General features: G+C 44.9%; 1 protein-coding gene across 1 annotated transcript in view; it reads left to right on the top strand.

The window, feature by feature from the left end:
* The first annotated feature begins 3,773 nt into the window (after window positions 1-3,773).
* The window catches only part of NFAT5 (nuclear factor of activated T cells 5), a 70,645-nt gene continuing 60,183 nt past the window's right edge, over window positions 3,774-14,235 (top strand). The window contains exon 1 of the mRNA XM_035117788.3: window positions 3,774-3,962. Coding sequence (XP_034973679.2) covers window positions 3,860-3,962 — 103 coding nt within the window. The 5' untranslated portion in view covers window positions 3,774-3,859. The remainder of the gene's footprint in view (window positions 3,963-14,235) is intronic.

Genomic DNA, 14,235 nt, shown 5'->3' with positions numbered 1-14,235 from the left:
TTTTCATTTGCTCTGAAGCTTGAAACAATGCAAGCAAGCAGCACAAGACAGGCATTGTGCTGGGATAATTCCCTACCTTCTCACATACTCCCCCTAATTATCCCTTAAGTTTGAATCTAGTATGTTAAGGGGAAGGACAGCCATGAAGCTAAAGTTATCTATTAAGATAATTTTGATGTTGCCTTTCTTCATGGGAGGTCAAGAAGTATAGCTTCTTAAAGGAAATTTTGGCATCATAAGTAACATCTAGTGTAAAACTAGTCGCTTGTCTTGAGATTGCAGTTTTCTAAACTTTGGGGGTTTAGAGTATGGCTCTGAACCCCTCAGGCCTAAGCACTGAATAAACCCAGTTCTTGTATAATCTTCAGTTACATATCTTGACAGTTTGAAACTAACCCTCCAGGGTTTTTCTCGTCTGTTACTAGGCTGTCCACAGTCCTCACCAGTTTGACTGTTTGCTGAGATCAAGGCTGTTTTTGCTAAGGTCAGGTGACTTACCCTGTTTTGGAAAGAGTCTCGTAAACAGATATGCATAATCATGTTTCTTTAAAATTAGTTTTCTAGCAATGTTTGGTCAACAGTTTTTTGCCTACATATGTATCTGAGAGAACATAAAAGCCTAAAAAACATCAATGCAAAAAGAAAAAATGCAGCCAGCAGTTAAATTGGTTGTATGGGTGATTCTCTGAAGACTGGCTGACAGGCTTGGGTCTGTTCTTGTGTCTGTTGAATTTAGATGATAAGGGAACAAGATATATGCATGTATCTCAGTTCTCCCTCGCTGTAAATCCAAGGTTCAGATCTTGTTGTCTTGGAAACTAATCTGTCTGGAATAGCAGTTATGATGGTAAACACTCAAGAAGCTGTCTGGTTCTGAGGAGGGAGTTAGAGTGCAGACATCCTGCATGTTCAGGGCTCCTTTCTTAAAACCCTGAGCATGTGTTAAAAGTTGTCATTGACTGTGTTAGTTGAAGTTGCTGTTGCTGTTGCACCAGCATCTTAGAAATTAATTTTTTTCATTTCCCAAACGTGATCCTGAAGACAATTATAAATCTGGTTGAATTTGTGCAGGCTGACCTGCCTGGTTTATATCCACAAGACATTTTTTTTAAACATGGTTTTTATTGATTTTTCAAGGAAGGAAATCCCAAAACAAAAATACAGGAACACCAGAGAACCCAAGAAGAGGAAAAACAATTGAGACAGAGGAAAAACCTGTCACATAGCAACATAAATGACCACAACAGAATATATATATGAATCATAGAATTGCAGAGTTGGAAGGGACCCTGAGGGTCATTTAGTCCAATCCCCTGCAATGCTGGAATCACAACATGTGGTCCCCCATCCTATTTGAAACCATACTGGATGCTGCTCAGCTTTGCAAATGTGCTAGCAGTTTTATTGTTGCACCACTATTGTTAAAAAGTGTTGCAGTGTGAAGTGCTCTTGTTCAGGTTTCCACTCATTCCCTTCCATTCCTCCAAAGAGCCAACCAGCATTCTGTGCCCCCACAGCATGCTCAGGTCTCACTAAGCACTTCTGGGGACTTTCTCCCCCTTTATTATTATTTTTTATAAAAGGGTTTTGTGTTGTTTTATACACCCCCCCTTGCATTTCTGCATATTTTAGGATTATCCCACACCTGCTGGTACCTCCCTCGGATGGTGCTATTCTGCCTACAAAATGTCTGGTGGCTGGATAATGAATTCACTAGTAGTCTATAATAAATGGAGCCCCCACAAAATGGTGTGTAAGTGTGGAGCCTTCAAAGCCCTCCTTTCCAAGGCAGGATGTTCTCCAAAGTGAGGCAGTGAGAATGTGAAGGAGCAGGTGCCTGATGTCAGCTGGGAAGGGAGGAAGAGATTTGGCAGGTGCCTTCATATTTGTGGTTCTCTTTTGTCCTCCATTCTATTCCATCTCCCACTTAACTTTCTCTCAACAAAACCAACAAAAGAATGTTGTGCTGCCTTAAAGGCTAGCTGTTTTGTTGTGGCGGAAGCATTTATGAACAATAACCCACTCTACTTCCCACTTCAGTGTGGCTCTTGCTGCTTTTATTACATGTGTGATGGCACCAAGAAATCTGAACTGAAATTAGGCAGAGGTTGCCAATTTACTGCCCTCCAGATGTTTTGGACTAGAAGTCAAATCAGTCCCAGCCCACATGCCCAACGGTCAGGGATGATGGGAGTTGCAGTCCAGAACACATGAAGAGTGTAATGTTGGCTACCCCTGGAATACAGGGTGATTATAATGGTGAAATTTGGGTTTTGGTTCCCATCACAATTTCTCTGTAACACTTCATTTTTTCCTCTTAAGCCACCAGTCTTGCCTGACTTGAGCGCTGTTGGGACACCATGGGGGAAGCCTATTTCGGGGAAGAAAATGGAGCTCATCTCCCTCTCTCCTGACCCTGTTTTGTTGAAGGGGGAGGGGCGGGCCACAGCTCAGGGGAGAAACATCTGCTTTGCATGCATCCCTGATGGCATCTCGAGGTAGGGCTAGGAAAGTCCCATTTGAAACCATGGACAGCAGCAGCAAGTTGCAGTACAGTACTTAGATAGTACAGTACTTAGCAAGATAGTACAGTACTTAGCAAGGCAGACCAAAAGATTTGATTTTGGATAAGACAGCTTCCTGTGCTTGGTCTTGGTGTGACTACTCAAGTCAGCCTTGTTACTTAAAGGAAAACAAACGTGCAAAGCAAGCTTGGCACCATCCTCACTACTGGGTTGTTTTGTTTCTCTCTCCAACTACCCTGGGGCAAGTTCTGTGGTGCCCCATCTCAAAGATGCTATCATGGTGCTGAAAAGGGATAACTAAAATGAGGGAGTTTGAGCTCCTTCCTTATTATTAAATTAGTATACTACCCTTCACCTGAAGATCACGTTGGTAAACAACATAAAAATACAAAATGAGAACACTAAATGCATAATAAAACCCAACAAACACATTTAAAAGGCCTTAGAATGTTAATAGGCCAGAGGCCTACTTGCAGAAAAACGTAAAGATAAGTAATGAAAGTGCTAACTAGGAGAGCATCCCTGGGAAGAGCATCCCACAAAGTGGGAGCCACTGCAGAAAAGGCCCGTTCTGCTGTTGCCACCTTTTGGACCTCTCATGGAGGAAGCACACAAAGAAGGGCCGCATGATGATCGCACTCCTTAAGGTATTGTGCTCTTAAGACATTTAGGGCTTTATAGGGGAAAACCAGCACTTTTGAGTTGGGCCTGGAAACCTACAGTAATTGACAGTCAGAGCAGTCTGGCCAGGATCGGGATGCCTCAGACCAAGTTCGCAAGTAACAGATCAGCCTTTTCTTCCCCTCCCATGAGGGAACGAAGCGGCAGCAGGAGGATAAGCCCCTCTGGACACCACTTTGCCCCCTCGAGGAGACAGAAGTTGTGGCGGCAGCAGTCTGGCGGTCCTGGCCACCGAAAGCGTTGTTTGCCGGGGTGGGGGAGCGTCTTCGTTCCCCGCCTTGCGCAAGGTCAGAGGGCTCTGCTCGTCTGCTCTGGGGGGCAAGAAGTTCAGAACAGCTCCTCTCGTGGGGCTTGAAGCGGGAGGGCGGCAGCAGGATACAGTGTACAGTACACCTTCCGCCCCGGCGTTGGTGCCAAGTAGCCATTAATCCTCAGGCCCGCGGCCCGAACTGCGCAATAAATACCTGTTGCCGGGGAGGAGGGAAGAGCGCCACGCGGCTGAGCTCCTCCCCCCCGGGGGAGACCGATGGTCCCCAGCTCCGCGAGCGGCTGAGCAGAGAAGCGCGCGAGCCCCCGAGCAGCTGAGACGCCCTTCTGCCCGTCCGTCGAACAGGCTGGACCCGCGCAGGCGCCCCTGGCACGACGTGGCCGCCATGCGCTCCATGCTGGCCGACGAGAGCGCCTTCTGCGCGGCGCCGCTGCACGCCTGGCCTTGGAGCGCCCTAGGAGGGAGAGCCTTCGCCGCCGCCCCCCCAGGTAAGCCGGCCCAGGGCTGGAGCGAGCAAGCCACGGAAAGAGCCTTGCTCGAGGCCTCTGGGCTCCGGGCGACCGGCCCTTCCACCAAGGCAGCGCCTGCCTTTGCTTTGCGGCGCCCGAAAGACGTCGGGAGTCAGGCTGCTGAAATTCTTACAACACTGGGTTCCAGCTAACCCAGTCTTGTCCACGCTCACCGGCAGCGGTTAACTTCTTCAGATGTCCGGGCACCGGCGAAAGTCTTCCCCAGTCCGGTCTGGATGGAGACGGGGACCGCCTACGTGCACACCTCGGCCGTGGTCCTTCCTCAGAACAGTTTTTTCCAAGAAGAGCGCTTCCTACTGTCCCCGAGGGAACGCGGGAGTTGCAGTCTGCTCAGTGCCCCTGGCCCACCTTGTAGCTGTCCCGACAAGGCCCGCTCCCTCGAGTTTCCTTGGCTCAGCGCCGCTCCCACCCTCTCCCGAGTGCTTCGGAGAGGGCTGTAAAAGGAGACTCCCCGGGGGGGTTCCTGCTCTTCATTCAGAACCCATGTCTGGGAGGGAGGGGTGATTCAAATGCCCTCCTCGGAGACTCCTTCGCCAAGCCACCCAAGGGGGCTCGACGTAACGCCTTTGCTCAGGATCGGCCACGAAACGTGGCCACGTAGCTTCTTGCTGGGCTAATTTAATGCGGGGTTAATTTAAAGACTAGCCAGATAGAGCGGCCAGGAGGAAACGCCAATGGATAAAGCTACCAAAATAGGAGGGGAGGGTGAGCAATGAGCAACACCTGGCTCGAGTTGCCCTTAATAAAAGATCTTTGCAGTTATAATGTTGTCTAGGACAAACTTTAGATTCAACCCCCCCCCCCAAATCAAAAACATGTATTCATGACTGTGTTTTTTTCTTTTAGCAATGGGGTGCAGGTATATTTTAAAGTGCAGCAGCTCATCCATGAAGTGCCCTCTAACCCAGCCACACACTATCCTCAACAAGAGTCCAAAAATGCAGGCAGTTGTGTAAAGATGCCCTTCTTTACAAAATTTAAGGAAGAGTAACTTGTAGCACATGACATCTGCTGTCCAAGGCATATCTACCTGGAAGTCAGATTCATTGAATTCGGTTCTGACTGCATGAGCCTTAAAATATATTCAACTAGCAACTTTAAGCTTTTAATTAGAAATGCAATATTGCAAAAGAGTGCTACCGTCCCGCATGTCCACAAGAGATTTGGTAGTTATAGCAATAGCATTTGATGGGAGTGGGGTTTGTGGTCTGCCCCATTCTATTATATTCTGAAAGTCACTCCCCACACCCCACCAATCTAATAGTTTACCACGGAGAGGGTTCCAGGTTGGTGTTCTCTTTCACGCTAGCAAAACTGAACATTTTCCTGATATGTAGAGGAGGGAAATTCCAAGCCCTGACATTGTTTAAATTTTAGATGTAGCCAATGGCCTGTGGAGTACCAAGTAGTTTCAGAGTCAGGTTAACTGTTCAGGGGTGATTTTATCCACAGTGGAGTGACTGACATATGCATGGATTTCAGACCATTTTTTGGTAGTTGAATATTGGATCTTACAAAGCACATCTGGATAGTTCTTGAAGTTCTGTTATCATTTTTAACATTTGTTGTTGTTGTTTAGTCGTTTAGTCGTGTCCAACTCTTCGTGACCCCATGGACCATAGCACGCCAGGCACTCCTGTCTTCCACTGCCTCCCGCAGTTTGGTCAAACTCATGTTCGTAGCTTCGAGAACACTGTCCAACCATCTTGTCCTCTGTCGTCCCCTTCTCCTAGTGCCCTCAATCTTTCCCAACATCAGGGTCTTTTCCAAGGATTCTTCTCTTCTCATGAGGTGGCCAAAGTATTGGAGCCTCAGCTTCATGATCTGTCCTTCCAGGGAGCACTCAGGGCTGATTTCCTTAAGAATGGATAGGTTTGATCTTCTTGCAGTCCATGGGACTCTCAAGAGTCTCCTCCAGCACCATAATTCAAAAGCATCAATTCTTCGGAGATCAGCCTTCTTTATGGTCCAGCTCTCACTTCCATACATCACTACTGGGAAAACCATAGCTTTAACTATACGGACCTTTGTCGGCAAGGTGATGTCTCTGCTTTTTAAGATGCTGTCTAGGTTTGTCATTGCTTTTCTCCCAAGAAGCAGGCGTCTTTTAATTTCGTGACTGCTGTCACCATCTGCAGTGATCAAGGAGCCCAAGAAGGTAAAATCTCTCACTGCCTCCATTTCCTCCCCTTCTATTTGCCAGGAGGTGATGGGACCAGTGGCCATGATCTTGGTTTTTTTGATGTTGAGCTTCAGACCATATTTTGCGCTCTCCTCTTTCACCCTCATTAAAAGGTTCTTTAATTCCTCCTCGCTTTCTGCCATCAAGGTTGTGTCATCTGCATATCTGAGGTTGTTGATATTTCTTCCGGCAATCTTAATTCCGGCTTGGGATTCATCTAGTCCAGCCTTTCGCATGATGAATTCTGCATATAAGTTAAATAAGCAGGGAGACAATATACAACCTTGTCGTACTCCTTTCCCAATTTTGAACCACTCAGTTGTTCCATATCCAGTTCTAACTGTAGCTTCTTGTCCCACATAGAGATTTCTCAGGAGACAGATGAGGTGATCAGGCACTCCCATTTCTTTAAGAACTTGCCATAGTTTGCTGTGGTCGACACAGTCAAAGGCTTTTGCATAGTCAATGAAGCAGAAGTAGACGTTTTTCTGGAACTCTCTAGCTTTCTCCATAATCCAGCGCATGTTTGCTATTTGGTCTCTGGTTCCTCTGCCCTTTCGAAATCCAGCTTGCACTTCTGGGAGTTCTCGGTCCACATACTGCCTAAGCCTGCCTTGTAGAATTTTGAGCATAACCTTGCTAGCGTGTGAAATGAGCGCAATTGTGCGGTAGTTGGAGCATTCTTTGGCACTGCCCTTCTTTGGAATTGGGATGTAGACTGATCTTCTCCAATCCTCTGGCCATTGCTGAGTTTTCCAAACTTGCTGGCATATTGGGTGTAGCACCTTAACAGCATCATCTTTTAAAATTTTAAATAGTTCAGCTGGAATATCATCACTTCCACTGGCCTTGTTATTAGCAGTGCTTTCTAAGGCCCATTTGACTTCACTCTCCAAGATGTCTGGCTCAAGGTCAGCAACCACACTACCTGGGGTGTACGAGACCTCCATATCTTTCTGGTATAATTCCTCTGTGTATTCTTGCCACCTCTTCTTGATGTCTTCTGCTTCTGTTAGGTCCTTACCACTTTTGTCCTTGATTATGGTAATCTTTGTACGAAATGTTCCTTTCATATCTCCAATTTTCTTGAACAGATCTCTGGTTTTCCCCATTCTATTGTTTTCCTCTATTTCTTTGCATTGCTCATTTAAGAAGACCCTCTTGTCTCTCCTTGCTGCTTTTTGGAAATCTGCATTCAGTTTCCTGTATCTTTCCCTATCTCCCTTGCATTTTGCTTGCCTCCTCTCCTCCGCTATTTGTAAGGCCTCGTTGGACAGCCATTTTGCTTTCTTGCATTTCCTTTTCCTTGGGATGGTTTTCGTTGCTGCCTCCTGTATAATGTTACGAGCCTCCACCCATAGTTCTTCAGGCACTCTGTCCACCAAATCTAAATCCTTAAACCTGTTCCTCACTTCCACTGTGTATTCATAAGGGATTTGATTCAGATTGTATCTTACTGGCCCAGTGGTTTTTCCTACTTTCTTCAGTTTAAGCTGGAATTTTGCTATAAGAAGCTGATGATCTGAGTTACAGTCAGCTCCAGGTCTTGTTTTTGCTGACTGTATAGAGCTTCTCCATCTTTGGCTGCAGAGAATATAATCAATCTGATTTCGATGCTGCCCATTTGGTGATATCCATGTGTAGTGTCGTCTCTTGTGTTGTTGGAAGAGAGTGTTTGTGATGACCAGCTTGTTCTCTTGACAGAACTCTATTAGCCTTTGCCCTGCTTCATTTTGAACTCGCAAGGCCAAACTTGCCAGTTGTTCCTTTTATCTCTTGATTCCCTACTTTAGCATTCCAATCCCCTGTAATGAGAAGAACATCCTTCTTTGGTGTCATTTCTAGAAGGTGTTGTAGGTCTTCATAGAATTGGTCAATTTCACTTTCTTCAGCACCGGTAGTTGGTGCATAAACTTGGATTACTGTGATGTTAAAAGGTCTGCCTTGGATTCGTATCGAGATCATTCTGTCATTTTTGAGATTGCATCCCATTACAGCTTTTGTCACTCTTTTGTTGACTATGAGGGCCACTCCATTTCTTCTACAGGATTCTTGCCCACAGTAGTAGATATGATAGTCACCCGAACTGAATTCGCCCATTCCCTTCCATTTTAGTTCACTGATGCCCAGGATGTCGATATTTATTCTTGTCATCTCATTTTTGACCACATCCAGCTTACCTCCATCCATGGTTCTTACATTCCAGGTTCCTATGCAATATTTTTCTTTACAGCATCGGACTTTCCATTTTTAACATGGCTGTGGCTGTGGCTAAACTTTGGAGAGACATGGGGTAGAACAGATTTGATTTCGGGGCTCATCATTTGATTAATGCAGCTTGTATCAAGCTGAGCTGTGAGTAATTGGATTGCAAAAGTTATATGATGCTAGTCCTGTAATTTTTAATATGTTTTTATTTTTGGTTGGTTGGTTGGGACTCACAAACAAATGAGAGTGACAACAGGCAGTGGGTATGTTGAGCTGAAAACCTTCTATTTCCGCATTATTCAGGGCTTCTGAAATATTCCATCATAGCTGTTATGTAACAACCAACAAAACCCCTAACTGAAACAAATTGCAGAATTAATTGAGACAATCTGGCACCTTATTTTATAATACCAGAATATATCCAGGAACAACAAAGGCTGTAATAAGGGAGTACTATATAAATCAGCTTCCTATCTAATCTCCTGCCTCCAAAATATATATTTCTCTTCTCTCTGTTCCATCGCCTGAATGCATTCTCTCGACCGTCAGAGCTTTTTCAAATAAAGGCAATGTCCTCAAACTCTTCTGTACGTGTCTGTCTGCTCTGTATTCAACATTTTTGGGTGTGTGTGTGTGTGTGTGCGGCGCGCGTTGTGGCAACTTTCTTGATTCCTTAAGAGAAACAGGGGCACTTTTTTATTATGACAATTATCCCTGTGCACCTCAACTTTGTATTTATTGCTAATCTGTAAGTCTTGGCTAGGAACAGCTGATGCTGTAACCTCAGACACAAGTACTAAGAAGTGTGTGAGCTCCTGCAAAATATCTTGGGAAGAGCTAGCGAAGCCTGGCATTTCCCTGTTTTGATGCTCCGGTTCAAAGACAGCCACTGAGTGTAGAACTTTAGAGAAGATTTGGGTTCAAATCCTGGTTCAACCAGAAAGCTCGTTCTCTGTCTAACCTACTTTGAGAGGGCCATTGTGAAAAGGGGATTGAAACTATGTGGCTGTGGTGTCAGCATTGTTTGTCTGCATATGCAACTCAAGGTCAGTTTCCTGGGGTGGCAGAGATTTTTTTTTTTACAGAGGGCAGCAATGAGCTAATGCAGAGTCCAAGAGGTACATTCCAGAATTTGTTGCAACTAAGTTGGGACACAGCCCTTGAATCATGTGTTACACTTCAGCATCCTCTCGCTTGGTCAGTCTCACAGGGCTATAGCAAAGATGAATGCTTGCAAAGGTGTCTCTCCAGTAAGTAAACAGGAGCAGCAGCAGCAGCAACAACAACAACAAGAACTTGAAGAACTTTACCTTTTGGGATGGCATACAAATATTGTTACTAAGTAAATAATATCACATAGCTCAGTTTGTTAGAGCATGGTGCTGATTATGCCAAGGTTGCAGGTTTGATCCCAGTATGGGACAGCTGCATATTCCTGCATTGCAGGGGGTTGGACTAGATGATCCTTAGGGTCCCTTCACACTCTACAATTCTATGATTATTGAATAAAAATAAAAGTTATTTTAATACATGGTTGGTAGTTCACATTGCTCTGCACAGAGTTAAATGGACAGTACCTGTCCCAATGAGCTTATTGTTTAAGGCAGAGGTTTTCAAACATTTTGGGTCCACGGCTCCCATGACCAACTACATTCTTTCTGTGGCACACCTGTGGGGCTCAGGAGCCCAGTTATGTCACCCCTTGCATGCCGAGCTGACAGCACATCACCCTTTTTCAAACACCCTCCCTTCCCTCAGCCTCCTCTCCTCTCTCCTTGGGAGTCCTCTTGGGATCCACTGCTGCTGCCCCTGGTCCCTGAGCTAAAAGAGAGGTGCCTCCTCACTGTGCCCCACAGAGGCCTGGGAAGCACCCCCTGACCAGCCCGAGGCACCATTCACCTGGGGAACTTGCACCTGTAGCCAAGGCTGCTGCAACAAACAGCCACACAATTTGGGAGGCAGAGACCCAAGAGGCCATCAGAGGATGGAGGGAAGGAAAGAGGGACAGAGGCCCGTAGCACCCCTGACCATCATTCAAGGCAACCCAGGGTGCCACGGCACACTGGTTGAAAACCACTGGTTTAAGGCATCCTCCACCCATGTATGCAAGAGGCATTAACACAGTTCAAGGACACCTTCCAGCTGAGCACAGCTGGAGAGGGCTGTGGCTTGGGTGCTGTCCAAAGGGCCAGATGGAGGGTTGCATTTGGCCTCGAGGCCTGAGCTTCCCCACTTCTGATGTAGATGCTGGCCTCTATTCAGAGGGGATATGGTTCTACAGGAACGGGGTTACCCCAGAGAAGTTCCTCCTTCTGACCACCCCTGCAAATCACTGCATGACCAGGAGGGTCTTATCCAACAATCCTAGTGAGTGGGCAGGTTTGTATGGGAAAGAGGTGTTCCTCCAAGTAAATTTGTCTGCTGAGGAAACCCTCCCTGCCTTGTGGGAGGACTTTCTTTGTGCACTAGCCTTGTGCAAGCAATTCCAAACAGGGGGGAAGAGATGAGGCCAAAGGCCCCAGTGTGTGGCTCAACTGGTGCTTCTGTTGCCCCTTAAGGATTTTATTGTATGCTTTCCGTGTCAGAACCAGGAACCAGGAAACCACAACTGGGGGTGTAAAAAGCAGTAAATGAAATCTTTAAGAGACTGTTGCTGGTGGTGGTGGTGACCTGTCTTTATGGTATTACAAAACTTTTAAAGGCCTGCTTCAATAAAACATTGTTTAAAGGCAGCTGATAACGCTGTCGTAAGGAGAATATTGCCCTTGGTTATGAAAATGGTATGCATTTCCACAGCTACTGTATAATGGAGTGAGGCCAGCTGAAATGAATATACAGGGGGCTCAGAGGTGATGGGATGGTGCCAGCTGTGGAGCATTACCTAGATGCGCTGGAACATCAGAGAAAAGTCCCAGGCATATAGAATAAGAGAGAGCAAGAAAATACAGCCATTTGAGGGTTTTATAAGCCATAGGCAGGCTACAGAGCAAGGAAAGTGAAACTAGGGGAGAATTAGTTAGGTTATAAGCAGAGATAAAGGTTAGTAAGCCCAGTGGCAAGTCAGGAGAGCAAAAAGGAGAAGACGAAGTGTAGGCAAGGAAACCATTACCTTTGATAAAACCTTAGGAGCTGTAGGTAAGAAAGCTATGCTAAGAAAAGCAGGCTAGCATACAGGTCCTGGGATGATAAGGGTGCCTCAGCTCAACTGATGAAAGTCCCACCAGGTGGTCCCTAATATTTGTTTTATTCTGTATATTACCAAGATATATGTTTCATATACCATATACAGATATGGAAGGCAATATAATAATATAACAACAACAACAACAACAACAACAACAACAACAACAACAACAACAACTGGGAATAGTTCTGATAGGCTGAATTTGGATTCCCTTGATCTGACGGTCCCCACACCTGCTTTAATTCCTCCCTCAGTGAGGGTTAAAAGACTGCTAAGGATCGTAAAATGGAAGCAGCATTTTGTGTAAATGCATCTCTATTCCTGGAAGGCTCTTGACTGCTCATCACAAAAGAACTGACACCCCACTCTTCGCGTCAAGTTCTAGCAATAGAGAACACACAGCACTGTAGTAGGTGATCTCCACACATGTACAGGTTTTTATAAAAACCAAAAAACCCACTGTACACAGAACTATAGCAGCAGCTCTTTGGGTTCTGCACAAAAGCATTGTTAGCTTTGTCTCACAAGTCCACCACTGTCCTTCCTCTAAGGATGCCACGAGGGGAAAAGGCGGCAACACAACAAAGGCCCTGCCAAGCTAGCAACAAGTCAGGAAGTGCCAGCATGGCCTGGGGTCACCGGAGCAGTTGACAGATGCACATTATTTTCCAATTACTATTGGAAAATAATCAACTGCCTCACTCCAGCTAGTGGTACATTAAGGAAACACCTGCTTATCCCCCCCCCCAATTCGATTAAAATAATGATTGGCTTAAATTGTTAATTGGCTCATCCCAATTAATTTCCTGCCTTTTGTATAACATGCATGCACTATTTCCATCATAAGGCAGACATTAAAGTTGCTCTTAGTTTTATCTTATATGTACTTGCTAATAATTATACAAATAGGATTGTAATGTTTTTGAAAAGCAATTAAAATGGAACAGAGGAAACTTTTCTGAATCAGGCCATTGGTCTGTCTAGTTTAGTACTGTTTACACCAGGTGTGGGGGACTTTTGGCCCTCCAGATGTTTCTGAACTACAACTCCTATCAGCCCCAGTGAGTATGGCACATTTCCCTTAGCTGCTTAACAATTTAGAATAATTTGAGTTTTTTAATGATAAAAAGTGGTGTCTGACACGTTGGAAAAATCCTAACATAACATTCCAGTCCTGATCCTCATAAGCATGTTGAATTGAAATGGGTGTTTGGAGCAGGGTTAAAAACATACAAGACTGGCATCCCTCATGGGAATGCCACTAATCTAAGACAATGTAAAATATTCCACAACAAAGATTAAAATGGCATTAAAAATTGACTCTCTAAACAGCTTTCAGGAGAAAGTAATGTCAGCAGTGTTAGAATCACATCAAGTTGTTTTATTGTGCATGCTGTAGCATTTGTTGCTTTCTCTCAGTTAGAGACACAAATTGAGTTTTTGTGTGTATGTCTAAGCTTAAGAACAAGGAACCGAGGACGAAGAGGAAAGCTGGGGGGAAATGCAGCCTCCCAAAGTGCGGAGGAGGCTGAGAAAAAGGGCAACAAAAATGAAAAGCCTTCTGAATGAAGGCAGATTGGAAAGATTGGATTTGTTTCTTTTAGAAAGAACAAGTGGGGTGGAGAGAAGAATGGCATGAAGAAAACTGATTATCTCCTACAATCATGGGAACATTTGCAGAAAATGAATAATGGCAAAATTCACAACTGATAAGAAGAAATATTTCCCCTGTGGTACTTAACTGGAATGCAGTAGATTCATGGCTGTGTTGGGTGTAATTGAGGCCAAGGATTTGGTGAGGAAAAAGTAGATTCCAGAATGGCAAGAATCAAGACAGCTAGGAGACTTAATACATTCTCATTTTGGATGGTTTGCATACCCACACGAACTTTTTCTGTACTCTGGAACTGAATTAGAAGTGCAGGAAGTTAGGCAAAGGAGGTGCCTCTTGTCACACACAGAAAGTATGTGCGTGCACACGTGACTCAACCATACAGAGTATGTGGTTTGTAGTCATCTCCTGTCTGCGGTTTAAACAGACGAGGGCTGGCATAGCTGACGTCCTGGGGGAAGTTGGAATGCACATCCCCCTCACTTTCTCCAAAAGCCACTTCCTTCACCTGACAATGGTGGTGCTCATGATAGGAAACCTGACTATATCCCTATTCTTGGCCAGACCCAATAGGATGGTTTGGACCCGATTTAATAACACTTGCATACCAAAGTAAATGATAGTATATGGTTGTTTTTCAGTGTTTGCACTATTCTTATTTCTTTAAAAGAATTTACATACTGCTTATCATTTCAAAAATCTTTCAGTAGTTTACTGTCTAAAACAAGCAATATATTAAAACAAAACCACAACCTGAAACCAGTTAATCTGAAATATAAAAATACAGAAAGCATGTAAAGAGAAAATAAAACAGAAATCCAGAAGATTCAGACATGTAGAACAGGGTCAAAAACATAAAACAATCACTGGTGATGGTGGAAGAGAAGTGACTCTGGCTTTAGAATATGGAGTCAACAACCGTCATGTTGTTTGTCTGCAAGAAGTATTACTCAAACCCAGTATGACAACTTCCACCTTCTTGTTGGTTCGCCTGCATTTTTCAAAGTATCACCTATCTCCAGTTGGGCCTCTCTATACATAAAGA

The sequence above is a fragment of the Zootoca vivipara genome, chromosome 6, assembly GCF_965207765.1.
Source record: "Zootoca vivipara chromosome 6, rZooViv2.hap1.1, whole genome shotgun sequence".
In the NCBI taxonomy this organism is placed as follows: Eukaryota; Metazoa; Chordata; class Lepidosauria; order Squamata; family Lacertidae; genus Zootoca; species Zootoca vivipara.
This window is presented reverse-complemented; position numbering and strand designations above follow the sequence as displayed.